General features: G+C 38.6%; 1 protein-coding gene across 6 annotated transcripts in view; it reads left to right on the top strand.

Moving 5' to 3' along the window:
- The window catches only part of TPD52 (tumor protein D52), a 136,117-nt gene that overhangs the window by 102,846 nt on the left and 5,339 nt on the right, over window positions 1-27,932 (top strand). For 2 of the 6 annotated variants that reach the window (XM_003902896.5, XM_003902897.5), the window contains exons 2-7: window positions 4,874-4,989; window positions 16,108-16,256; window positions 17,936-18,037; window positions 19,112-19,138; window positions 25,635-25,676; window positions 27,186-27,234. In XM_003902896.5, coding sequence (XP_003902945.1) covers window positions 4,874-4,989; window positions 16,108-16,256; window positions 17,936-18,037; window positions 19,112-19,138; window positions 25,635-25,676; window positions 27,186-27,234 — 485 coding nt within the window. The remainder of the gene's footprint in view (window positions 1-4,873; window positions 4,990-16,107; window positions 16,257-17,935; window positions 18,038-19,111; window positions 19,139-25,634; window positions 25,677-27,185; window positions 27,235-27,932) is intronic. The other 4 variants (XM_009213248.4, XM_003902898.5, XM_003902895.5 and 1 more) reach the window with 2 other exon arrangements.

The following is a 27,932-nucleotide window of genomic DNA, read 5'->3' as shown; positions in this document are numbered from 1 at the left end:
ACTGCTTTTCAACTTGGAGTAATCTATGTCTATTCTATTGATTTATTTTCCTCACATAAAATGTCTGTGGTGCAGCCTTTCGTAAGAGATGTCTGTAACTGGACCTGGCATTTTTGAAGCCACTTTGCAAATTTTGAGGCGTGTTTGCTGGTGATAACCATGTCACAATGACTGGCTGATTAATTGTACAGTGCATCTCAAAGACGTAAAATGTAAAAAGTATCTTCAGATTGATGGGATGTGTCTCTGCTTGTCTTCTCCATCCTCATCCCAGAGACACTAGAAATCTCACCTGGGAATCAGTGAGATGCGTCACCCTGCCAGTGGGCTCCAGAACCTTCCCAGGGCAGGCCACCCTCTACCTAGCTTGCTGGAAGGACTTTTCCAAAGACAAGTCTAGACTTGTCACTCCCCTACCTAAAGCTCTTTAGGGAGCCCATGGGTGGAACTAAAGACAGGCTGACAATCTGTTTGCATAGCTAGATGAAGAGAATTAAGGCAATGGCTAAAATGTTAATAACCTGATGGAAGAAACTATCATTCATTTTCAGTCATTTGGGTTTGATAATGTTATCTGTGACTTTCAAACCAGGGATCCCCACAAGTTCCTTTTTTCTTTCCTCGGGAAAGAAAAAAGTTTCTATGGAGAAAGACTAGGCCCTGTTTCGTTGTCCTGCCATGATCATTGATATTTCTCTAAGAAAAGATATTCATGAAGGAGCTGAGTCGAGAGACAGAAAGAACCAAGTATTAATCCTGCCTCTGTATATTAATCCTGCCTCTGGGCAAATTATATAGCCTTAGAGGACTGCAGTTTCCTAGTAGAAAAAAATACTCCTCTCAGATGGTGGTTATGGGGTGTTTTTATTTTTATAAGATAACGTAGACTTCCCCTCACAGTGGCTGGTGTAGTAAATGTCAGTAGATATTAATCGTATTTTCCCCACCATATTTGTCTTTTAAAAACAGCTTTCCATCAGATTCTGAGAAAAAAAAAAACATTAAAATTAATGAACGAATAAGTTTCAGATTATGGTTTTCAATAATCTATACTTTTAAATGTTGTTATTTTCCACCTTTCATGCTGTGAATGAGAAATTGATCTTTTCTTCCAAAAGCCAGACTCTATTTTCGTATTAAATACTGTACTATTAATGAACATACAAGAAACAGGATCATATCTAGATGAATATATAAGGCAAAATTTGGATTCCCAGGTTTGGGGAAACTTTAGTTGGAATTAATGAAGACTGCTTTTGATCTAGTCTGCCAGATTCCTTCTCTTTTTAGGGTCTTATTATTGCTTCTAGATACCTTTCAGGTCTTACTAGATCCCTTTCAGGTCTTACTGTAAGCCTCCTACTTTTGTCTTTGTTTTCAGATCAGTGATTTGAAGCATTTGTTTTTACATCAGACCGTCTAGGTTTAACATCTGACCTCTACCAAACATTTAGGTGTGTTCACCTGGGCAAGTCGCTGAATGTCTGTAAGCTCCAGGTTCCTGATTTGGAAATGGTGACGGGGACCCCCACCTCACTGAAGTGTTGCACATAGGTATTTAAAACACTTAATTTGGACTTGTCTGTAAATGGAATGCACTCTGTCATGGTGGCTGTGGTTAATAATTTTCTCAAGGCATGACTGTGATGTTTTGCTGGTGATTTTGGTACCTGCCATTCTGTTCTTCCTTGGTGTTCTTTAATTGCTAATTTTTTTTTCCAGACTGCACCTTTTAATTTGAATGATGATGATTTGCTGCCACCTACAGGCTAATGTGGAAAGAGCAGAACATGTCATTACCAACTTTCTTAGATGCTGAGTATAAAATCTCAAGGTCATCCTGGCAGACTTGAAGCCAACTGGACAACCCGTCATCCTCTTTTCTGAGAGATTTATTTTCCTTGATACCATAGCCACATACTTGAATAGAACCAGAATCCCCTTGGATTCTTTTTGAAATGGGCAGTATACATAAAGCATTGTTAGCAATCAGATACTGTATTTTTCCCCTTCTTTGAGTAGATTTGCAAAAAAGTGTATATCAAAAAAGCATGAAAGAGTCTTTGCTGTTTAAGTAATGGTTTGGTACCTGAGTTTTGCTTGTTTTGTTTTGGAGATCTGTTCTAGTTGGAGAACTTGGGAGTTCTGTACAAAACATTAAAAATAAAATAATGTGTAACACGTAGCTCTGTTATGGTTCTTACTGTGTTACCTTATATGATTGTTACTTGAATGTCTGACTCCCAGTTTCAATCTCATACAACTTTCTTCACATAATCTAACATACAGGATAGATTTACAAGCACACACAGATGCTGGGAAATGGTTTCTGACGATACATAGGACAGCACCTTGTTCACGGTGTGATTTGGCTGGAGTTGGAGTAAGAGGTGCCAATGCCAGCTAGCAGGAGACGGGTCCAGTAAGGGCTGTGTGCCAACCTCAGGGGTCACACTTTGCTTTGAAAACAGTAAGGAACCACCAAAGGATTTTAAGCTGAAGAGTGACACAATCAGATTTCTATTATAGAAATATTATTTGGGCAGTCTGTTCACAGATATTTTAGAGGAAGACCTGTGGAAGCAATTATGCATTGAGCTTTTCTACCTGCTAATTGTACCTATTAAGTATTTTATATGCAGTCAAGAGCTTACTCATATTTTTTGCCAGTCTGATTTGTGGTTTTTGAATTATTTGTATTACTTTTATGGCTCTCACAGTTCTGTACATACTTTCCAAGTAGGTACTATTTTGGTGCTGCCATGCTGATGATTATTATAATTATTAACTACTGTTAATCAGTGAAGTACAGCAGACCCTGTACCAAGTGCCTTTGTAACTCGTACACCATGTACATAAGCATCGTCTCATTGATTCACATAATTCTCTAATGTTTGCTGTGACGCTGGCTGCTTGTTCCACAGTGTGGCTATTCTCCTTCCTTTTTCTTCTGCGTCTGCTCCCTGGCGCCTTGTGTTGGGCAGGATGCCACATTGCTGCTGTGACTGAACTGGCACTTCTCAGAAATGGTCCTGGGGGGTAGCAGGGAACAACTGCAGTGGCTGTGATGCTCACTGGCAGGAAGAGCGGGCAGAGGAGTAAACCTTCCCCTGGTTTCTTTGCAAAAAAAAAATAATAATAATAAATAAAAATCTGTTGCCAGAGGAGACTTTGCAATCCCAAACCTGTAAACTGAACTGAAACCTGAAGCCTAGGGTAAGGCAGCTACGGCCAGGAAGGGGGTGACAAAAAGCTTAGTTGTCAAATGGTATGCGAATATAATATTTTAAAAAATTAATGTAAACGAAAATCATGAATAAAATATCGCAATTTTAAATAAAGACGAGATTAGCAGTAGTGCTGTTCATGCAGAGCCATTTTGGAGTTTGAGACACAAGAAAGTATCAGCAATACTGATCCTGCAGTTTAAAATTTTGGCATTTTGTTCTTCATGGGTTCTTTGATTTTGATTTAAAAAAAATATTCCATTAAGGTATTTATATTGAGTGCTTTCGTGGCCTCTTCAATTTTGCACCCGAGGTTGGGGTGCCTTTCTGGCCTCATCTTAGCCTGTGGGTAAGGGTTGGGCAGGAAAAGAGGGGAGATCTGAGGGGCGGCTGCCTGCTGGTCACTCTCCCGTCATTCTTCCTGACAGGCTCTGTTCCAAGGGGACTGGGTGCGGCGTGATTGGTCTTCAGTAGTGTGGAATGTCTCTATGTGGCTGTTGATCATGTCTCTGAACATATAGCTTAGTATTCTTTTATAAAGGCATCTGGATTTTTTATATATATATATGAGATATATATGATATATATATGGTATATGATATATATGATACATATATGAGATATATATTATTATTGTTTTTAAGCTATAAGAAGTGGCAGTGGCTCACGCCTGTAATCCAAGAACTTTGGGAGGCTGAGGCAGGAGCATGGCTTGAAGCCCGGCGTTCAAGGCCAGCCTAGGCAACATAGCGACACCCTGTCTCTACCTCCTAAAACAAACAAACAACAACAAAAAGAAAACCTAGGCCGGGCGCGGTGGCTCAAGCCTGTAATCCCAGCACTTTGGGAGGCCGAGACGGGCGGATCACGAGGTCAGGAGATCGAGACCATCCTGGCTAACACGGTGAAACCCCGTCTCTACTAAAAAAATACAAAAAACTAGCCGGGCGAGGTGGCGGGCGCCTGTAGTTCCAGCTACTCGGGAGGCTGAGGCAGGAGAATGGCGTAAACCTGGGAGGCGGAGCTTGCAGTGAGCTGAGATCCGGCCACTGCACTCCAGCCTGGGCGACACAGCGAGACTCCGTCTCAAAAAAAAAAAAAAAAAAAAAACCTACAAGAAGATGTTTTCTGCCTCCACTAATGGAAAGAAACAGAATAAAATTTACTTAGGACACTTAGTTCTTTCAGTGGTTACTCCTTTACTGAGTTTGTAAAATGTTGACTTTGATTACCACAGCAAGCTGAAGAGATGTGCAAACTCCTGCCCTGGGTTAGTGGGAAGGAGCTAAAATCTTTCATCTAATTTATACTGATTTAGTTGTACAGCAGTTTAAAGCCTCGGCAAGATCTCATTTTGGGCCCTTCACTCTTCTGCCATAACTATATAGTGACTGAAACTATGAACAGAAGCTAAGAGAATGCTATATTTTCTAAATTCGTATTTTGGCAGAATCTACTTAGTGGTTTCTGGTGGTTAGCTCAGATTTTTTGTCCTTTGCTGAGAGAGCCAGGTCATTTGAATGTCCAGAGGTGAGATATGTGGATCTACTCTAATTGGCTTTATTCTGGCTGGGACAGTGGAGGAGCTTAAAGAAGGATTTTACTTAGATTTTGTACTTTAAACAATTGTTTAAATCCCCAACCAGGTCTGCTGAGAACAGAGCCAGTCCCTGAGGAAGGAGAAGATGTTGCTGCCACCATCAGTGCCACAGAGACCCTCTCAGAAGAGGAGCGGGAAGAGCTAAGAAGAGAACTTGCAAAGGTAAAGAACCATTCCTTTTGTAACTTTATTTTTGCACTTAAAATGTACTGTCATTTGTGATTCTAGAGTACATGGCGATATGTTTATAGTCTGTTCCAGGGGAGAGAAAGTACATGTGTTTACCTCTCCAGCAGGTCTTGAGTAGGGGAGAGGAGATAGAAGAGGGTGACGTCGGTTCGTTTTTATATGAGAAAAATGTATATATGGGTAAAATAGATGTGAAAAAGTAGGGTGTGAAACAGGAAATGAATGAGAGGAGTACTCGTGTTCTTCTAAGGGACTTCACCAAGGTCTGATACACTTGCTCTTCAGTGCATCAATGACTTTGTTCTACCCTTGGCTGTGTTGCAGAGATGGGCACTTTCGAACTTCCTTCCACCTTTCCTTCCTTCCAGTTCCCTCCTTCCCTCCCCTCCCTTCCCTCCCTTCCCTCCCCACCTTGCCTGCCTTCCCTTCCCTCCCTCCCTTCCTTCTCCTCCCTCCCTTTAGTCCTTCTTTCCCTTCCCCTTCTCTCCCCTCCGTCCCTCCTTCCCTCCCTCCCTCCCTCCCTCCCTCCCTCCCTTATTCCCTCTCCCTCTTCCCTCCCTTCTTTCTTTTTTCTTTCCTAACTTCTTCCATGAAATTCGTTTAACATAAAAATTAACCATTTTATTCTATTTTATTTTTTGAGACGGAGTCTTGCTCTATTGCTCAGGCTGGAGTGCAGTGGCACAATCTTGGCTCCTTGCAACCTCTGCCTCCTGGGTTCAAGCGATTCTCCTGCCTCAGCATCCTGAGTAGCTGGAATTACAGGCGTGTGCCACTGTGCCCAGCTAAGTTTTATATTTTTAGTAGACATGGGTTTCGCCATGTTGGCCAGGCTGGTTTCGAACTCCTGACCTTAACTGATCCACCGGCCTTGATCTCCCAAAGTGCTGGGATTACAAGGAAGAAATTAACCATTTTAAAGAGTAGAATTCAGTAACATGTAACATTCACAATGTTGTGCAGCTGTCAACCCTTTCAAGTTCCACACATTTTCATCACCTCCAAGGAGATCCCTGTAGTCATTAAGCGTTCGTTCCTGGCTCCCCTCCTTCAGCCCCTGGCAATACTTAATTTGCTTTGTGACTCTATGGATTTAACTATCTTTTGGTTATTTCATATAAATGGAATCATACAATATGTAACCTTATGTATCTGGGTTCTTTCCCTTCATGTTTTTGAGCTTTATTCATGGTGTAGCACATGTCTGCTTCATTCTGTTTAATGGCTAAATAATATTCCATTGTATATATCTACTGTATTTTGTTTATCCATTCATCCGTTCATAGGCATTTGGGTGATTTTCACCTTTGACTATGGTGGGTAGTGAATTAGGAACCTTTTATGGACAAATACTTGCTTAAGTACCTAGTTTCAGTTCTTTTGCATATATGCCTAGATATGGAATTGTTTCATCATGTGGTAGTTGCATGTTTAATGTTTTAAAAAAATTTTAACTTTTTTTTTAAGAGACAAGGTCTCACTGTGTTGTGTGGGTTGGTGGATTGTGCAGTGGCATGATTATAACTCACTATAATGTTGAACTCCTGGGCCAAGCAATCCTCCTGCCTCAGCCTCCTGAGTAGCTGGGACTCCAGGTACACGCCATTGTGCCTGGCAGATTTTTTAGTTTTTATTTTTCATAGAGATGAGATTTTGCTATGTTGCCCAAGCTGGTTTCAAACTCCTGGCCTCAAGTGATCCTCCTACCTGGGCCTCCCAAAGTGTTGGGATTACAGGTATGAGCCATCGTTCCTGGCCCATGTTTCAAGTTTTTCGGGGAACCACCAAACTGTTTTCACAATATTGACACCATTTAATATTCCTATTAGCAATTTCTCCACATCCCTGGCAATTTGTTATTTTCTGTGTTTTTGATTATAGTCATCCTAGTGGGTGTGAAGTGATATCTCATTGTGGTTTTGATTTGTGCTTTTGCTGTTATATCTAAGAATTCATTTCTGAATCCCAGATCATGAAGATTTATCCCTGTGTTTTCCTCTAAGACTTTTATAGTGTTGGCTCTTAAGATTTAAGCCCTTGATCCATTTTGAGTTAGTGTATGTGCTTTTGGTAGGGATCCAACTTTATTCTTTTGCATGTGGCTAGTTTTCCCCAGTGAATGCTTGTGGCATCCTTGTTTAAAAAAAAGAAATTCAGTTTACCATAGATGTATGGGTTTATTTCTGGACTCTGAATTTAGTTACATTCATGTATGTGTCTTTTCTTTTGACAGTATCACACTATTTTGATTACTATAGCTTTGTAGTAAGTTTTGAAATCGAGAAGTATAAGTTCTTTACCTTTTTCTTCTTTTTGAAAATCCTTATTCCTTGCAATTCCATATGAATTTCAGAATCTGCTTTTCCACCCACACAAAAATGCTATTGGCATTTTGATAGGACTTGCATTGAATTTATAGATTGACTTGGTAAGTATTGCCATTTTAACAATATTAAGTCTTCCAGTCCGTGAACATGAAATGTCTTTCCATTTATTTAGTTCTTAATTTATTTTAGCAATTACAAAACATTTTTCTTTGTACGAGTCTTACACTTCCTTAGTTATATTTATTCCTAAGTGTTTTATTATTTTTGATGTGATTGTAAATGGATTTTAAAAAAAATTTTCTTTTCAGGTTGTTTATTGCTGTTATATAGAAATATAACTGAATATTATATCTTGATCTTATATTTTGCAGCTTTATTGAATTTATGAGCTCAAATATATTAAAAAAAATTTTTTTGAGACAGGGTATCACTCTGTCACCCAGGCTAGAGTGCAGTGATATGATCATGGCTCAGTGCGACCTTGACTTTCCAGCTCAAGTGATCCTCCTGCCTCAGTCTCCTGAGTAGCTAGGACTACAGGCACTTGCCACCATCTGCCTGGTTAATTTTTTTATTTTTCAGTAGAGATGGGGTCTTGCTACATTTCTGGACTCAATTGATCCTCCTGCCATGGCCTCTCAAAGTGCTGGGATTACAGGCATGAGGCACCACACCCACTCTTGAATAGATTTTTTTGTGGATTCTTTTTTTTTTTTTGAGACAGTTTCACTCTTGTTGCCCAGGCTGGAGTGCAATGGCATGATCTCGGCTCACCGCAACCTCCGCCTCCTGGGTTCAAGCGATTCTTCTGCCTCAGCCTCCCAAGTAGCTGGGATTACAGGAATGTGCCACCATGCCCGGCTAATTTTGTATTTTTAGTAGAGATGAGGTTTCTGCATGTTGGTCAGCCTGGTTGCGAACTCCCGACCTCAGGTGATCCGCCCACCTCAGCCTCCCAAAGTGCTGGGATTACAGGCATGAGCCACCGTGCCTGGCCTTTTTTGTGATTCTTTAGGACTTTCTATATATGAAATCATGTCATCTGTGATTAAACACAGTTTTACTTTTCCTTTCCAATTTGCATGCCTTTGATTTATTTTTCCTGTCTAACTGCTTTGGCTAAACCTCTTCAGTACAATATTGTGTAAAAATGGTAAAAATGGGTATCCCTGTCTTTTTCTCTTATCTTAGGGGGAAAGCTTTCAGTCTTTGACCATAAGTATGATATTAGCTGTCATTTTTTCACAAATGGACTTGCGTTGAGGAAGTTCTCTTTTATTCTTAGTTTTAGTGTGTGTGTGTGTTTTTTTTTTCCCCAGGAAAGAGTATTGGATTTTTATGAAATGCTTTTTCTTCACATATTGAAATGATTGTATTTTTTCCCTTTTATTATTATGTTAATGTGGTATATGACACTGATTGATTTTCATGTGTTGAATAATTGTTGCATTCCTAGGATATATTCCACTTGATCATGTTTTATAATCCTTTTGATATGCTTCTGGATATTCATAAGAGATACAGGCTGCCATTTTCTTGTGATGTCTTTCCCTGGCTTTGGTAAATAGGGTAATGCTGGCCTCTTATGATGAGTTGGAAAGTGTTCTACCATCTTCTGTTTTTTAGAAGAGTTTGAAAAGGTTTGTCCATTCTTTAAGTGTTTGGTAGAATTAACCATTGAAGCTATCTACTTTTAGACTTTTCTTTGGGAGATTTTTGATACTGGTTCAATCTCTTTACCTGTTCAGATTTTCTCTATTTTGTTGGGTCAGTTTGATCATTTATATATTTCTATGAATTTGTCCATTTACTCTAGACTATCTAGTATGTTGGTGTACAATTGCTTATAGTATTCTTTTGTAATCCTTTCTGTTCCTGTAAAGTTAGTATTAATGTCTCCACTTTCATTTGGTTCTAGTTATTTATGTCTTCTCTCCTTTTTTCTGTCAGTCTAGCTATAGGTTTGTCAAGTTTACTCATCTTTTTCTTCTGTTCCCTTCCGTTCCTTTTTTGAGATGGAGCCTTGCTCTGTCGCTGAGGCAGCTGGAGTGCAGTAGCAGCAATCTTGGCACACTGCAGCCTCTGACTCCAGGGTTCAAGCAATTCTTGTGTCTCAGCCTCCCCGGTATCTGGGACTACAGGCGTGCACCATCACGCCTGACTAATTTTTGTATTTTTAGTAGAGACGAGGTTTCACCATGTTGGCCAGGCTGGTCTCGAACTTTTTTTTTTGTTTTGAGATGGAGCCTCACTCTGTTGCCCAGGCTGGAGTGCAACGGTGCAATCTCGGCTCACTGCAACCTCTGATTCCCAGGTTCAAGCGATTCTCCTGCCTCAGCCTCCCGAAGAGCTGGGATTATAGGCACGTGCCACCACTCCCAGCTAATTTTTGTATTTTTTTTTTTTTCTTTTTCTTTTTTTTTTTTTTAACTTTTTTTTGTTTTTTTAATTTATTTATTATTATTATACTGTAAGACGGGGTTTCAGTGTGTTGGTCAGACCGGTCTCCAACTCCTCCCCTCAGGTGATCCGACCTCCTTGGCCTCCCAAAGTGCTGGGATTACCGGCATGAGCCACTGCCCCTGGCCGTCTTTTTCTTTTCTTTTTTTTCTTTTTTTTAACCCTTAATGCATTGTTGATCTTTTTAAAGAATGAACTTTTGCTTTTATTCATTCTCTCTATTGTTTCCTTTTGTCTGTTTTGTTTATCTTCACTCTAATATCTAATCTCTTCCTTATTATTCCCTTCCTTCTCTTAGTTTTGGGTGTAGCTTACTATTTTTTAAATTTTTCTCTAATTCCTTAAGGTGTAGAGTTAGGTTATTGAGTTTTTTTTTAAATGTAGGCATTTACAGCTATACATTTCTTACTGACAGTGCTTCAACTGCATCCCATAAGTTTTAATATGTTGTTTTTGTTTTCCTTCATTTCAAGGTGTTTTCGAATTTCTTTTGTGACTTCTTTTTTGGCCCATTGGTGGTTTAAAATTGTGTGATTTGATTTTTACATAGTTGTGAATTTTCTGGTTTTCCTTTTGTTTTTGATTTCCAGTTTCATGGTGGTGGTTGGAGAAGGTGCTTTGTATGACTTTAAGTTTATAGAGACTTGTTTTGTTGCCTAACATATACTCTGCCCTGGAGAATGTTCCATGTGCATTTGAGAAGAGTGTATTTTCTATTTTGGGGTGAGTTGTTCTGTACATATATGTGTTAGGTCTAGTTGATATATGGTATTGTTCAAGTCTATCTCTTAGATCTTCTGTCTGTTTGTACTACTCATTTTTTTTACCCAAAGCTTTATAAAGAGTGGGATAGAATGGATAAGGCAGATGGGTGATAAACTGTTTTTTTTTTTGTTTTTTTTTTTTGAGACAGAGTTTCACTTTGTTGTTGCCCAGGCTGGAGTGTGGTGGCGTGATCTTGGCTCACTGCAACCTCTGCCTCCCAGGCTCAAGTGATTCTCCTGCCTCAGCCTCCTGAGTAGCTGGGACTGTAGGCACGTGCCACCATGCCCAGCTAATTTTTGTATTTTTAGTAGAGATGAGGTTTTGTCATGTAGGCCAGGCTGGTCTCGAACTTCTGACCTTGGGCGATCCATCTGCCTTGGCCTCCCAAAGTGCTGGGATTACAGGCATGGGCTGCCATGCCTGGTGATATATTTTTATATTTGTAGAGGGCATCAGAATACAAATAACCTTTTCCCATTTAACTGATTTTTCAAAAACATTTTTATGCCAATATACTCTTCTGCAACCTCATTTTAAATTGCTTCATAGTCCATTTTGAATTTCTGCAAGCTCATTTTTAATTTATATTATTTATGAACATTTGGATTGTTTCCATTTTTTGCTATTATGAATAATAGTTTGATGTAAATACCTTCATGTAAGCCTTTATGTACTTCTTTAATTAGTGCTTTAGGATAAAGTCCTGGAAGTAGCATTATGCCTGGGTCTAATGGTTTTTAAGAGTATATAGCAACATGGCCAAAATGCTATGCAGAATATTTCTTACAATGTTTTGAAAGAGCATTTTTTTTTTTCAAATCCTTGGCAGTTCTCAATATTGTTTTATTATCAACAAAATAAAAATAATAGTGATAGCACCTAATGCTATCCCACATGGGCTGTGTGGGAGGTGTTAAGCTGAGCTCTTTACATACATTATTTCATTAATTATTACAACAGTCTTATGGGGCAGGTGTTATTATCATGATTGATGGAAGAGGAAACATAGTCTTTATTTAACAAACGAAGTTACCAGCTGTATGATTTGTAAATATTTTCTCCCATTCTGTGGATTTTCCTTTTCATTTTCTTTATAGTCCCCTTTAAAACATTTTTAAACTTAAATTTTTTATTAAAAAATTTTAGATTCAAGGGGTACATGTGCGGGTTTGTTACATGTTAATGCCTCATGATGTTGAGGTTTGGGCTTCTAATGATCCTGTTGCCCAAGTAGTGAACATAGTTTTTCAACTCTTTCCCCCAACTCTCCCTCTCCACCTCTGGAATCCCCAGTGTTTAGTGTTCACATCTTTGTGTCCGTGTGTACCCAATATTTAGCTCCCACTTATAAGTCAGAACATGTGGTATTTGGTTTTCCGTTTCTGTGTTAATCTGATTAGGAAGATGGCCTCTAGCTGTATCCATGTTGCAGCAAAGGACATGATTTTGTACTTTTTAGAAAGGGCTGCATAGTATTCCATGATGTATATGTACCATATTGGATAATGGGCACCTGGGTTGATTTCATGTCTTTGCTATTGTGAATAGTGATGCAATAAACATATGAGTGCAGGTGTCTTTTTGGTAGAACAATTTCTATACCCAGTAATGGGATTGCTGCCAGGGATCCCATTCCCAATGGGAATGGTAGCTCTGTATTAAGTTATTTGAGAAGTATCCAAATTGCGTTCCACAGTGGCTGAACTTTAGGACTGTTATGAATAATGCCGCTGTAAGCAATTGTATACAGCTTTTTGTATGGATGTATTTTTTTTTTTTATTGTTGTTTGTTTGTTTTTTGAGACAGAGTCTTGCTCTGTTGTCCAGGCTGGAGTGTAGTAGCGTGATCTCAGCTCACTGCAACCTCTGCCTCACGGGTTCAAGCGATTCTCCTGCATCAGCCTCCTGAGTAGCTGGGATTGTAGGTGCACCACCACCATGCCTGGCTAATTTTTGTGTTTTAGTAGTATGGGGTTTCACCATGTTAGCCAGGCTGGTCTAAAACCCCTGACCTCAAGTGATCTGTCCACCTTGGCCTCCCAAAGTGCTGGGATTACAGCTGTGAGCCATTGCACCCAGGCTGGATGTGTTTTCAATTCTCTTGGTTATGTATACCTAGGAGTGGAGTTGCTGGGTCATATCGTAGCTGTTTAACTTTTTGAGGAACTCTTAAACTGCGTTGCTGCCAAACTTCATTTTACATTCTTGCCAGCTGTGTTTGAGGGTTCCAGTTTCTCCACATCCTTGCCAACATTTATTAATGTCTGTTTTTTTTGTTTTTTTTTTTTCAAATATAGCCATCCTAATGGGTATGAAGTGGTATCTCCTTGTGGTTTTGAGTTGCATTTCTCAAATTACTAATGAATGGTGTTAAGCATCTTTTCATGTGCTTATTGGTCATTTGTATGTCTTGGGAGAAATGTCTATTTAAGTCCTTTGCCCGTTTTCTAATTGGGTTGTCTTTTTATTGAGTTGTAAGTTTCTTTATATGTTGTGGATACTAGACTGTTATTAGATATGTAATTTGCCAATATTTTCCCCATTCTGTTGGTTGTCTTTTACTTTCACAATAGCGTCGTTTGAAGCACAACCTCTCGGCATTCTCCCTTTCCCAACCTCTAACACCCACAATTTTACTCTCTACTTAGATGGGTTCAAATTTTTTTCTTGGCTTCCACATGTGAGTAAGAACATGCAGTATTTATCTTTCTGTGCCTACTTTATTCTGCTTAACGTATTATTCTCTAGGCTCATCCATGTTGCTTCAAATGACAGGATTTCATTCTTTTTTATGGCAGAAGTGTATTCCATTGTGTATACCACATTTTCTTTATCCATTCACCTGTTGATGGACACTTGGGTATTGTAAATAGTGCTGCAATAAACATGGGGGTGAAGGTATCCCCTTGATATACTGATTTCCTTTCCTTTGGATAAAATACCCAGTAGTGGGATTGCTGGATTATATGGTATTTCTATTTTTAGTTTTTCTGAGAAACCTCCATACTGTTTTTCATAGTGGCTGTACTAATTTATATTCCCACCAACAGTGTATAAGAGTTTCCTTTTCTCTGGATCCTTGCCAGCATCTGTTATTTTTTGTTTTTTTGATAACAGGCATAATAATAGGTGTGAGTTGATATCTCATTTTGATTTTGATTGGCATTTCCCTGATGATTAGTGATATTTTTAATATATTCATTGGCCATTTATATGTCTCTTCTGAGAAATGTCTATTTAGATCCTTTGCCCACTTTTTAAATGGAATTGCTTATTTGTTTTGCTGTTGAATTGAGTTCCTTATATATTTTGGATATTAGTCCCTTGTCAGATGAATAGTTTGCAAAAATTTTCTCCCATTCTACAGGTTATCTCTTCACTCTGTTGATGATTTCCTTTAACTTAGTCCCATTTGTCTATTTTTGTTTTTGTTGCCTGTGTTTCTGAGGTCTTAGCTGTAAAATCTTTGTTTAGACCAATGCCCTGAAGTGTTTCTTCTATGTTTTCTTCTAGTAGTTCTATGGTTTTGGGTCCTTAGTCCATTTTGAGTTGATCTTTGCATATAGTGATAGACACATCAGAGATTCTTAATCATGCTCTTTATGCTTTTAAGGTCACTCTATTTTACATGTATATGTTGAATTAAGAAATCGCAGCTGTGATGTGCTGGGCTAGGTGTGTTAGCAGCACAAGCTACCCAACAAAGGTGGGGAATATACTGTGTTATGCATTGTTCAGAAAGATTTACAGTGGTTTGTCTTTGCAGCTTTCATTAGAGGAAGTGAGTACTTCAGAGAAGGCTAAGGGGTAGGAAACTTACCATTTAAGTCTATTCTTAGAAGTGTCTGAAGATTTGGAGTTTGAAGTAGAGACAGAGGAATTGGGAAGCTTAAGAGAGTGTACATGATAATTCAGCCAGTAAACTGAGACGTGCATTCAGAAAACCTAGATAGAAATTCTGGTTCCTACATTATTTGTTTGATGACTTTGGGCAAATCATTTAATTTACTTAATTTTGAACCTTATTCTTTCCTCTTTTTTTGTCCTTTTCTTCTCATATTCCACTTTGTCAATGTATATCTTAAAATGTGACTTACAAAACTGGGTCCAGTACTTGTGACTCTGACAAGCACAGGGGATTATTTATTTGTTCTGAGGGACCTCCGTTCCAGTTAATCTTGTCTGAGAGTGATGTTGTAGGTTCTTCTTCTTCTTCTTCTTTTTTTTTTTTTTCTTTCTTGGCAGCTGCATCACATTTGATTTATCCTTTTCTCCATTGCACTAATTTTCTTTGTTTCGTGTTCTCGAAAGATTTAATCATCTGTGAAAAGATTGGACTGACTCTGTGTTATTTTTAAAGGGGCATGCTGTCTTTGAAATCACAGAAATACCATGCAGGTCAGGGCTGAGAGTATGGCTTTGCAACAAGCCAGGAGACGCATTTCTCTGAGGGTCTTGAATGTTAATGGATATACTTTAGGGGCCTGGTTTTTCAATTTCCTGGGACCTAAAGTCTCTTCCACATGGTGTCTCTTTTTCTCTGAAATAGACTGTCTGCCCTTTTCCCTGTTTCTGAAATAGGGTCCACCCTTTTCTCTGTTTTCCTGGATTAGCCTTTTGTTCTATTCTGTCCGCTTTTTCCTTTTCTTCATAGCTCCTGCTTACAGTTTTAGCTTCCTCAGTCATGTTTAAGCTTTCCATACCTTTCATAATCTCACTGTGGCCTACCTATTACCTCAAGGCTTCTTCAAGACTTTTCAGCTTCTACTCATAATGTCATCTTACTTCTCAAACTAGATTCCTGAGTGAGAGCGATTGAATAGTTGAGCACCTCTTTTCACACCGGGCTCATCCACTGGCTCTTGATGGGTGGCTCTCAGTGGCTCAGGGCCCACCTCTAACCACCTAGCCAAGTCTGGGCAGTCAGCATTAAGGGGTTCACATGAAACCACCGCAGGGCTCTCAAGAGGAGGCAGTTTGGTTTATTATGGCCATGACTTTGCCAGACACAGAGACTGAGTATATGTATCCAGTATATATACTCATCAAATATGCAAGGAGGTTGGATTTGGGTTTGGCTTGGTTGTGTGTGTTTTGGTAGGGGATGGAGATTATTTTGGTTTAGTATACAAATACAAGTTTTGTAGGCATTCAAATAGAAATGTCTAGGCTGGAAAGGCAGACCCACAGGTCGGGAGAGTGGATGTTAGAGTACTTTATAAAGTATTACGTGTGTAGAAATTTGAGTCCTAAACCTACATGAGATAGCTGAGTAAGGAAGTATAGGGAGAGAGGAGAAGGCCCAAAACAACTTAAGATGGGATTATAAAGAGCTCCCATGGAGGAGGAGAGAGAAGCTCTAAAGGAGAGATCAGCAAGTAACCAGTTTACTCAACAACATTATACATTGTTTTTAGAGAGAAAGATAAATGGTTCAAAAAATGTTTAATGACTGGAATTTTCGATATAGTTCTGTGCTAATAATCTTAACTTACTGAACGACTTTTGCTATATTCCTACCCTAACCCCTTCCTCATAGGTAGAAGAAGAAATCCAGACTCTGTCTCAAGTGTTAGCAGCAAAAGAGAAGCATCTAGCAGAGATCAAGCGGAAACTTGGAATCAATTCTCTACAGGAACTAAAACAGAACATTGCCAAAGGGTGGCAAGACGTGACAGCAACATCTGCGTATGTTCCCTTGATCACACACTGTCCTTGGGAATGTAAAGGACACTGTCATGCCTTTTGTCTGGGGAGGGGAAGAAAAAGAGGATGAGGATGCTTCAGCAGCTTTTCTTTGGACGACACGGCACACTTTTTTTTTCTGATTTTCAAGTGTACCTGCCTTTTTTGTAACTTAGATTTTTCCAGACCATTTATTCTAAGGAACAGAAAGAAAGCTAGCCAGTTGGAGAAATAAAATTCAAGTCCCATAAGTGTTATGTATTGACTTGTCACAAATATGTACTTTGTGTCCTTTAGTCCTCAGAATAACCCAGTAAGAATGGGTGGCGAGATAACCCTGGATAAGGAAACAGGCTCAGACAAATTAAGTTTTTAGGTCACAAACCTCTCAAAGTGTGGAGTGAGGATTCAAACTCAGGTCAGGAGCCAGTCTTTGTTATTATTATTAATTTATTTTTTTTACCTTGCTCTGTATGTATCGTAAGATTCTCAGGTCATAGTCTCAGATATATGCTCTTGGCAGAGGTCAATCCCTTAAGCTTTTTGTCTTTTTGACCACACATACGATGATATAGCATTATCATAATGCAGTTTTGTTTCCTGGCACAAGGAGGAGCAAGCTTCTAGCAGCAGAATCTGAACTGCTCTGTCTTCTGTATTGAGAGCCATCTGCAGAGCTGGTGAGCGTAGAAGTTGTTTTACAGTTTAACTCTCAGAAGTGAGGCCAACTGTATTTAACATGACAGTACTTGAATCCCCAATCTTTTGGTCCATTTTCTACCCATCTAAGTTGGCAGTGGGAAAACATACAGGAAACTTTTTTTTTGATAGTTATTACCATAAACCATGTTTTTTATTGGTATTTGATCTTGACAGGGTAAGTAAAAATGCCTGAGCATTCTTTCCCATAATGTGGGAATTGTTTTGGTAGATATGATATTATTTTATTTGTTTTTTGTTGTTGTTGTCGTCATTTTTTTGTTTTCACTTTTCCCTTCTCTAATCTCCAGGTAGCTGGGAAGGAGGTGGCAAATTATGCCTTTGTGTGATAGCAGATACCAAACTAGAATAATTTGAAGCATTGCATATTTTACATACTTCGTTGAAAGTCCACTAAGTCCTTATTTGGCAGCTCTGAAGACATGCAAAATTTTTTTAAAAGTATGCCCATAAAATGTATTTGGATAATAAAATACAAATGGGTCCTACTTATGCCAACTACTAATTGCTTCCGGCCCTTTTTTAGGAAATCAAGTTGACAAAGGCATCTGAGGAATTTGATTTCATTTTTGTTTTGTTTAGATTATGTGGAATAATCCAAAATTTGTTTAGATTTTGGAAAAGAACAAGAGGTGTGAGTTCTTTCAGGCCCTTGCTTATTTTCATCTTTGTTTTATGATTATTTTTAGCCCTTACCTTGACTTCTTTGGCCCTACCTTTATAGGCCTCTGTCTTTCTGGCTGGACTAGGGCACTGCAGAAGATTGTGCCTGAGCTTAGGGTTGAACATACGAAGATGCGGTGATGCTGCCCTGCTGGTTATGAAGGATTTTAGAAGTTCTGAAAAATGTTTTCTCTTTTTGAGAGTTCTCCAGCAGGTGGTGACCACTGCACTTGAAACAATTGATGCTAGAAAAGATCAGCTGACCCTTCTTTGCTCTGTGTGTTTATAATTTAATATAGTTACAAGAAGACATCTGAAACCTTGTCCCAGGCTGGACAGAAGGCCTCAGCTGCTTTTTCGTCTGTTGGCTCAGTCATCACCAAAAAGCTGGAAGACGTAAAGTATGTCCTTGTTTTTCCTTGCTCATTAAGTAGCTGACGCAAATTAAAATGTTATTGTTGTTGCATCTGTTTCCTGACCTTGGCTGTAGTTGATGCTAGCTACACCTGTTAGAGTGAGTGAGGGCACTCCTTCAAACCCGTACCTGGAAGGCTCACCTAAGGTCTTCTAGGCCTAGCATTCTGACATCAAATGATCATCTGATGATCATTTAAGGTTGTTGAAAAGTTCTGGTTGTGAACTTCTGTGTCTTTTTAGTTCTTCATGATCATGCAGGGTAAGTATGTCTTTGGTTGCAAATTTGTGATTGTGGGCAGAGCCTGGTGTGTTACTAGGGATGACAACAGGAGCATTGAAGTGCACGCTTCGATTCAAACTTGGCTTCACGTTCTGTATGTGACATTTTATACCATGGTGTGATTACAACATGCTCATTTGTGCACTGATTTATTCTAACCAGTAAGCTGTAACTACGTTCATGCTTAGGCCAAAATCTTGATTTTGAGTTGTTGCTTTTTTTTTTTTTTTTTTTTTTTTTGCATTTGTACTTTAGATTAGTCTGCAGAGTTTTCCTTGCCATTTTGATAAAACCACTTCACAGTGCTTTTGTGTCCCCCCTTCACTCATGTGGATTAGGATAGTGATGAAAATGACAAATGTGGTTTAAGTCAGCTGTGCTTCTGTTGGCATGCAAGATTTGTGTTTTTTAAAAAATGCTCAGATTGCATGGCTTTGTGTTTTGCATTTGTGGGGAAAGTGGATCTTACAACCAGAATTTCTTGGTTGAATAGGTTTGGTCAATTTATGTGTTATACTTTATATAAAATAACTAAATTCCTCGCTCATTATATTTGGACTGTTGTCGTCTAAGCATAATGTAATAAATATAGCTTTCTTGAATTCTCTTGACAATTATGTATATATCTATTAGGTGTTCATTTTCTCTATGCTGACTGAATTGTGTAGCAGTTTAGAGCCCAGGGAAAACATTATACATTTTAAAACTTAGGTTATTTAATTGTTTTAGATTTATCAGAACTTCTTTCTTTTTTAATGCTTACTCTGGCTTCTTACAGATTGCAAGCCTTTTCACATTCCTTTAGGTAAGGAGAGTTTGAACCGTCACTGCAGTCTAGCAGTTGTATAAGAAAAGTGTGCTGAGATTAGATTACTATGCTGTGTTGGATGATCGTGTTTGTCCAGTACATAATTTTCTTGCATTTGGAGTATCTTTTTCTCTAGTGCATTCCTAATTTCAAGGGAGGGTTTCTTGTATACCATGGGTAATTGATAAATTAAAAGAAGTATTTGACACTATGGTTCAACGGATATGGAAATGATTTTGACATTTCTTTTTTACTTTTTTCTTTGGTAAAAAGAAGCAGCTTTACCGTGGCATGCAAAATCCCTCCCTTTTAATGTCTGACTTTGTTTGTTTTTGATGCTTTTGTTTCTTTGGTACTTTTGTAAGGATGTTGGAATTCTTCACCTGGGTTTCATTATGCAATTGTAATAGACTGCATATGTACTGCCTCCTGATGTTAGTCTTCCATCTTCTATTGGTTACTCTACTTTTTTTTTTTTTTTATTGTGGTAAAATATACATAAGGTAAAATCTACCATTACTCTGTACTTTTTAATACTTGTTTTACTAGCTTATAGTTTTTACGATTTTATTATTTCTTTACACTTGTTATATTCTCTATGTACACAAGGCAACTTCATGGTTTGAAAAAGGAAAAGGTATATTAAGCTAAAAAAAGCACATTAGAAAGATGTTAGCTCAAACCATGCCTTATAGAAAGAGACTTTGTGATGTTGAGCAAACCTCTGTCTTTCCCAGGCAGACTCTATGATTATCTAATCAGTTGTTGGAGGAATCTAAGGTGGAGGAAAGTCTTTAGAGTGTAAGCAGGAAGGATAATATAGTAGTCTTCATCTCTGTTCCTATTAATGCAGATTATTTTCTTAAGCAGTCACTCATGGTAGTCTAGCTACTTGCCTTTTTAAGTAAGCAAACAGGTACTTATAGCTTCTGTCTCGGTGACACTTAGCCCTGGAAGTCAGAGTAGATTATAGGGATATATAAACTCTAAATGTTGAACTATTTAAAGCTAAAATTATGCTAAAAAAATCAAGTAACCAATGATAGGTGATTGTGTATCGTTGGCATTCAGTTAAAAAGTGCTCTAAGTAACTGAATACATCACCCATTCTGCTGACATTAGAGTGTCTACTGTGGACAGGTCCCATGGGCATAACGGTAAAGAAGACATGGCTTTTATTAGAATCAAGCTTAAAATCTTAGAGTGGAGTAGGGGAAAAGTGGGGACTTGGGATAAGTTAAGAATGGAAGAGCCTCATCAGTACTGGTTATAAAATGTTAGGTGTGATGCAAACATCAATATAAGATATAAAAGTAAGGGCTATTGAGGACGATGTTTCTTCAGTACATACCACTAGACTTTTCTATACCTTTAAAGAATACCTTTCTATACCTTAAAGCCATACCTAGATATGGCTCAGTGTGTGCTGTCTTATTAATTCATCAGCAACAAATTATGTTTTGCAACTCTTTTCTAGCTCATTTTACAGTCACTTTGTCCATTTTATTTTAAAAATATTGAGATTATGCTGTACCATTTCAGTCTTGTTTTTAATAAATATTAAGTTTTTATGAATATTTAATTGCCCATCAGCATGTGGGGGTTAAAGTAAGGCTTTTGATTAAAATGAGAGAAATGAGATTATCTTTTGAAAGTTAAACTTTGTAATTCTTACAAATCAAAGGCTAGGTAAAGGCATTTAAAAAAATAATTCCAAGGCCAAGAAGTGATTGTGTTCTGATTTAATGTGTTCACATACATAAAAAAACCCTACATCTTTTAGGTTATGTGAGTCACAGAGGCAAATATTGGCCACATTCCCTCAAGAACTATCCAAGGAAAGAGAGCTTAGGCTGTAGATTTTGAGTGTTACAATCCCAGCAGTAAGTCCTTTTCTCCCACGGAGATGGATGCAGTAGGCTCCTTTTGCTAAGTGCTATGAAATAGTTGATTAATCCTTAATCCCACTCACTGTTTGTTTTAGGTCCATTTTACCTGGCAAACTTATGCCAGTGATTTTACTCCCTAATGTAATTATGGATATAGAAGGAGAAAATGCACCAGTTTTGCCAACCTGAATGTATTAGACTCAGCAACAGTTTTTATTTTACATAGTTGATAAATCAGCACTTGGGATTTAGATATTTGCCTTATGCCTTGGTTCGGGGGAGGCAGATATATAAGGAAACAGAGAGAGCGAGCTGCTTTTGATGTCCTGAGAATGAGGGGCGGTGGTGGTAGCGAGGCCAAGGAGGATGTGGTCATGAGTGCTGTCCTGGGAGGCCCTCTCGGGCAGCCTGCTTTTCCCTCAGGTGGTATGATTATATTTCCCCTCCCATTTGCATATTTTCTTTTTTTTTTTTTTTTTTTTGAGACGGAGTCTCGCTCTGTCACCCAGGCTGGAGTGCAGTGGCCGGATCTCAGCTCACTGCAAGCTCCGCCTCCCGGGTTCACGCCATTCTCCTGCCTCAGCCTCCCGAGTAGCTGGGACTACAGGCGTCCGCCACCTCGCCCGGCTAGTTTTTTGTATTTTTTAGTAGAGACGGGGTTTCACCATGTTAACCAGGATGGTCTCGATCTCCTGACCTCGTGATCCACCTGTCTCGGCCTCCCAAAGTGCTGGGATTACAGGCTTGAGCCACCGCGCCCGGCCCCCATTTGCATATTTTCTATGCCTATATGAAAGTATTGACTCATGCCATTACATTTTGAGGGAAGCTTTAAAAGAACCTTCTCATTTCAGTCAGTGCCAGGGTTAAACATAAAATTTTGGTGTTATTAAAACTATACTGTAATATTCAGTAGACACATTTGTCTAATATTTTTGGTATATTTAAGAGGAAGTGCTAATTAATTTTGCCTTTATTTCCAAAGAAAATTTCTCCTTTTTAAATGTGTGTTTCTTCATGTACCCCTGTAGATATTTATTTGTTTTGGGCTCATTAAAGTCTTGCTAGACAATTCCCTTTTGCTGAAAATTTCCACCACTTAATGGGAAGAGAAATGATTTCTTTCCTTGTGTCAGAAAAAGAATGTCTTTTGATTAGAATTTGAAACACTTTAATGGACTTTTCTGTGTTTCATGCTCATATTCCCAATTTTAGTTATCAAAATTTTTTATTCATTTATTCATTCATTCTTTCACTCAGAAGTGTTTATTGAGTGCTAACTATGTGCCAGGCATTGCTGTAGACTATAGGGGTGGAGCTGAAAACCAAAATAATGCTGAAATTTGAAAGCTTGAAGGTGATATGCTTATATTTCCCCTCCTGTTTGCATATTTTCTATGCATATGTGAAAGTATAATATACAGTAGATGTTAATTCGTGTTTCAATTAAAGTCATGTGTTATAATAACAATTAACATTTATAAGCCCAGTAAGACAATAGTACCTCAGAAGTAGGTGCTATTGTTGTTTTGATATTTTAGATGAGGAAACTGAGCCATAGAGAGATTAAGGACTTCCCCAAGGTTGCCCAGCAGGTGTAAGTGGCTGATCACCAGGACTGGAACCAAGCACGGCTAGTCCCGGAGCCTGCACTGTCCTCCTGGGCCTTCCCAGAGTAATGGTGGTTTAAGACAATGCCCCTCTGGGCACTGTCCAGCACTTTGAACAATAGCCGCTGTGACCACAACATCAAGAGATTGTGTGAGGGCAAAGTGGAATAATATTACATCGATAGCTGTGAAAAGCATACGTGGTACATAGTAAGCATTCCAACGTGTTAGCCATTAATTCTTCCTTCTCCTCCTTCCTGTGCTGCGACTTCCTTCCTTCTCCTCCCTCTGCCCCCTCCCCTGTTATTAGTATTAAGGATGAAAGGATCTGATAACTGTTAGAAACAAGGAATTAAAAAAAAAATCAATTCAGCTGTTTTTTAAACAATGACTTTTCAAATAGAGTAAATGCAGTATGAGATTGAAAAGTACTTACTGAGAATCAGATTATCCTGATTTTTTTTTCAGTGTTTTGAGGAGCCCAGGTTTGCATTCCTAGTTTGATTACAGATTAATGTATTTGAGGGTTACAAATAAGACAGAACATTTTTAATAAAATGTGCCTTATAGATGGTAACTGATTCTTACAACCTATCTATTAGAGATGATTCTGGTCCTGCAGCAACAGGACATTTTGCTTTTGAAGGTTTCCATATTACATTTAAGCTTGAATGAAACTGAAAATGATGAGCAAGTTGAAGCTTTGTGTAACTTGCCACAGAGAAGCCAGAAATGAAAGAACAGCCACCCTATAGTTACATTACGACTAGTTATTAACAAAATTGAATTTCATCTAACTGTGGGTTATGGGGAGGATCCAGCAACCAGATGGAATTGAAGTTGATGTGTGCTCCTTTTCTTCCTACTAAAATAGCTACTGTAAAAGCAGAGAGACCTTGTCTTTGACTCTATTAACTGATTTTATTCTGTATATTTATCTTCAAGGTGATATAATACATACAGAAAAGTGCTCAATACCAAATTCACTTTAGTGATTTTTTTCACAAAATAAACACTTAGTCTAACCACTTCCTTGCCTTTCCTTATATATTACCACTGAAACATATTTAGTAGGTATGTGCTGGGTAAAGTGGTATAGAGCCCCACCGATCCACTGCTGGAGGAAGTGATATTTTACATGGGTTCTTAGGGACAGTGACTAGAATTAGCTGTGAAATTCTGAAATGTGCACTTATCCACCTGTTTCCTCATTTTGTTGATACTATTAAATTCAATGTGTGAGTCCCCTGGACAAGGAATTTATCACATATTTGGCCATTACTCACCTTCTTTTTCAGCGATTTCTGCCAAGATGAATGTCCTAATGAAGAGTTTTGATTAGGAACAGAAAGCTGTGTAACTTTTAGCTTACCTAAAAAGAAGAACGTGTTACACAAATACAAAGTTTTTCTTTGTAATCCAAGAAGAGAAAAGGAAGCAAGGCCAGGCTCCACCCAAACCAGCTCCATCAACTGGGAAATTGAAATAGCTTCTATTATAGAAACCAAGAAACCTGTTCCTCTCCTGTCCTGCCGGATTCCCTGCATGATCACCTCTCCTGACCTCATTTGCTCTACCTCTCTCTGTGCTTGTATTCGATTCTTTCTTTGGGAACTGGTTTCCTCTGCGTTCTGTCAGCTTTCACCTGGTCCCGCCAGATCTTCAACATCTAAGTGTCCAGAAGCTTAGTGTCCTAATTACAATATGCTAGGATAAGAGTCTTAATTGTCTTCACTCCTTCATTTTTCATACATTCCAAACAGTTTATAGGCCACTGGGAGGTTAGCGGTGGTGGGTGGTGCTTCACTGATCCACTTATCATATCAGTTATGGTAGAAGGTGGTTTGTGGCAATGTGACTATTCCAGGCAGCTTCAGCAGAAGGGTCTGAGGAAGAACAGGTGGTACTTAGAGTTCTGGTGTTGTAAATTTAGAGACTGGGACCAACAGTCTTTGATAGATTCAGGTAGGAAATTTATCAAATTCCTCCCAGAATAGATTATTATAGTCTTATACCGTAAGTATTGACCACCATTGTAGGATAGAGAGAATGCTGAGTTACATGTATCTTTTCCTGTTATGTAAGACATTGAGTACAGAGATGCTTAAATATTTCATTGATAATCTTGATTACACTGATTCCCAGCATATTTGACATATATCCATATATCACAATCATTCTCCATGTTATCAGATATTAATGCAAAGTTAGATTTGAGGAGCTACATTGAAGACGTATTATCATTTGTAACAAATGAGTCTTTAAGAAAAGGAAATCATAAGCACACAAAATATTTAAATATAACTGAGAATTAATACCTTGAACCTACACACTTTACCCAAAGGAAAGTTTATTTACCAAAGTCATGCCAGTGGTCAAACTACTATAAGCATAGTAACAATATTAGCAGAATACAGTCATTTTACGAGCCTAGGAATGAAGGCACTCTCATCTCGTGAGGTGGTCTCTATGGGAGATGGCTAAGAGTTGATAACCTTGAACCTGACTGGTCAGTGAACTGCATTGTCCTTGAGTGGGCAGTTACCCCTTGACTTACTAGGGGTCCTTCCCTGTCCTTGCTTGTATGTATATATGTGTGTATGTGTGTGTGTGTGCATGCTTCATTTTTGAGGGGAGGCGATAAACATTGAATTAGAAGACCCAAGTTCTATTCTTGATTCTGCTGTGACCTAGGGTAACTCATTTAACTCCTATATGCCTTACAGCTCTAAGTGAAAGCACTTTAGTTTTCAAAGTGCTATAAAATGCAAGGTGGTATTGTTAGCTCTAGTAACTCCTGGGAATTAATTGGCTCCTGAATAAAAGTAAATTTTGTTGGAATAATTTTGATCCCCTCCACCTCAAAAAGTAGGTAATTCTTCATGGCGCCAAAAGAATAAAGCTCCTGGGAAGCTAAGTTTTGTCAGCTTTTAATAATGTTGAAGCACCACTATACTAACCTTATTTCTATCTCTTTTTAATGCTGCGTCTTAGTATACGTTCCATTCAGCATTCAATTAGCATGCCTGCTATGAGGTAAAGTATATTTTTATGAAATGTAGTTGGTCTTATGCTTTATTTTTCTTTAATTAGATGTTTAACTTGAACTGTTCTGAATTAGGGAACTAGAATTCCCCTTGAAACAAGCTGTGTGTTTAACACTCTATCAGTTTTCAGCTACACGTCCTCTAATGTTGGGATGGGTGCAAGAGATCCGTTAAATGTTTTGATTTTGTTTTTTAAAAGTTATTTCTATTTTATTTTGTAAAACCTTTGTTTCCTGTCTGAAATCTGTTTACTTCACAAAGTGAGCACTGCTTGTTAACAAACCTTCTCTTGTCCCGCCACCTCCGTCTGCATTTGCTTTACTTACACTCTCCTTTTCTACATCCTTCCCATTTTCACTTCCCTTGTCCCACTGTGACATTTGAAGCCAACTATGATTTAATTCTAGTATCTGCTTTCATTAGCACTTGCAAGTGATATTACCTCACCTAACCTCTCTAGAGAGGTAGAGGATTTTTAACAATCTGTGCTTGGCTTAAACTTCAGTGTCCATCAAAATCACTTGGAATGCTTGTGAAACCCCTGCTTGCTGGGCCCCACCTCTAGAGCCTCTGATCCTGTAGAGTTGGGGTGGGACCTGAAAATTGGCATTGTGCATGACTTCCCGATAGCTGCAGCAGCAGCTGGTCTGGGGCCCACACTTTGAGAGCTGTTGGCTTAACTGTCCTGCCATCACCACCGTGGGAAGGAAGAAACCCCTTTTCCCTTCTTTGCATTTTTCATCTTGGTAGTAGGAAGGATATTCAAGGTCAGTTGGATAGGATAACAGCATTGGAAACCCTCTGTCCAAAGCGCCTTTGTGAGAGACAAAGGCGCTGTGATCCTGCTTAATTAATATGGATAGATGTGAATGTAACATGGATGAATGAATGTCCTGTGGGCTCAGTGTGCTCTCCTCATCCTTTGGGACAGCGTTGTGAAGTAGGCAAAGCCGTTTCTATGCTTCTCCCCCTTTTTGGTCCCTGCTTTCCCTGTCTATTATGCTGATCCCTGATACTGAACCTCATAAGCTTGTCCCACCTGGGTGATGTGTGTTCATGTAGAAATTCTGCCAGGGAAGATGTGAATCAAAATGGGGATTTTAGAGCATAGTACCTTAACCAAAATTAAACGGATCTAATGGTGGCATTTTCTTGTACCATGACAAGTTGGTTGGGGAAGTGACAGAATTACTATTTTACCTGGCTTCGTTCCCTCTCCTCACACACGTACTTGACCATATCTATATTACTTATGTCTGAGACTGGCCCTATTCATGGAATTAAATGCATACTCTCAAAAAGATGAGATCAGAAATTGAGAATCTTACATTATAAATACTTGTATGTACCTGCACATATATGATACAGATAATTGTATCTGTTCTTTTGCTGATAAGGAATAATGTTGAAGAGGAATATAATCAATGGTATTTTCAAACTAGTTGGATTTTTTTTTCAGTATTTGTATTTACTATTTGTTTTTCTTTTCTCTCCATAGAAACTCCCCAACTTTTAAATCATTTGAAGAAAAGGTCGAAAACTTAAAGGCAAGTAGAGAGATGAACAGGGTCTTTTTGATACATTGCCTGGTGTCTTAATTAACTTTGGTGTGGTAAAATCATTGACATTAATATTTCTTTCTAAAAATATCTAAAGAATGTAAAGAACTTTACTCCTTATGTTACTAGTGGACATTTAAGGTGTTATGTACTCAGTATCTTTTTAGTGTATGCTGTAGCATGGCAGCGTGCCACTACTGAAAGGAAATGGACAATTTACAACGCAATGGCATGTTAGAAATTTGTGCTGCTTTTTGCTTTATTCATTTCAAGTACCTTTGTAGGTGGACAAAATTTAATATAACTTTCTTGTCAACAATTAACAAGAATATAGGAAGCACAAGAAAGAAAACAAAAAATTGGTCCTACCACTCAGACAGTGATATATGTATGTACTGTTATGCTGTTATGCTTTAAAAAAAAAGAAGTAGCCATACATCATAATCATTTTCCTGTATCAGTTAGTATTCTCTTTCAATGTTATGTGCAATGGCTGCTTGTATATTACTTTTTTTTTTTTTTGAGAGGGAGTCTCGCTCTGTTACCCAGGCTGGAGTGCAGTGATGTGATCTTGGCTCACTGCAACCTCCACCTCCTGGGTTCAAGCGATTTTCCTGCCTCAGCCTCCTGAGTAGCTGGGACCACAGGCGCCGGCCACCACACCAGGCTAATTTTTTGTATTTTTA

This window comes from Papio anubis, chromosome 8, assembly GCF_008728515.1.
Source record: "Papio anubis isolate 15944 chromosome 8, Panubis1.0, whole genome shotgun sequence".
Classification (NCBI taxonomy): Eukaryota; Metazoa; Chordata; class Mammalia; order Primates; family Cercopithecidae; genus Papio; species Papio anubis.
This window is presented reverse-complemented; position numbering and strand designations above follow the sequence as displayed.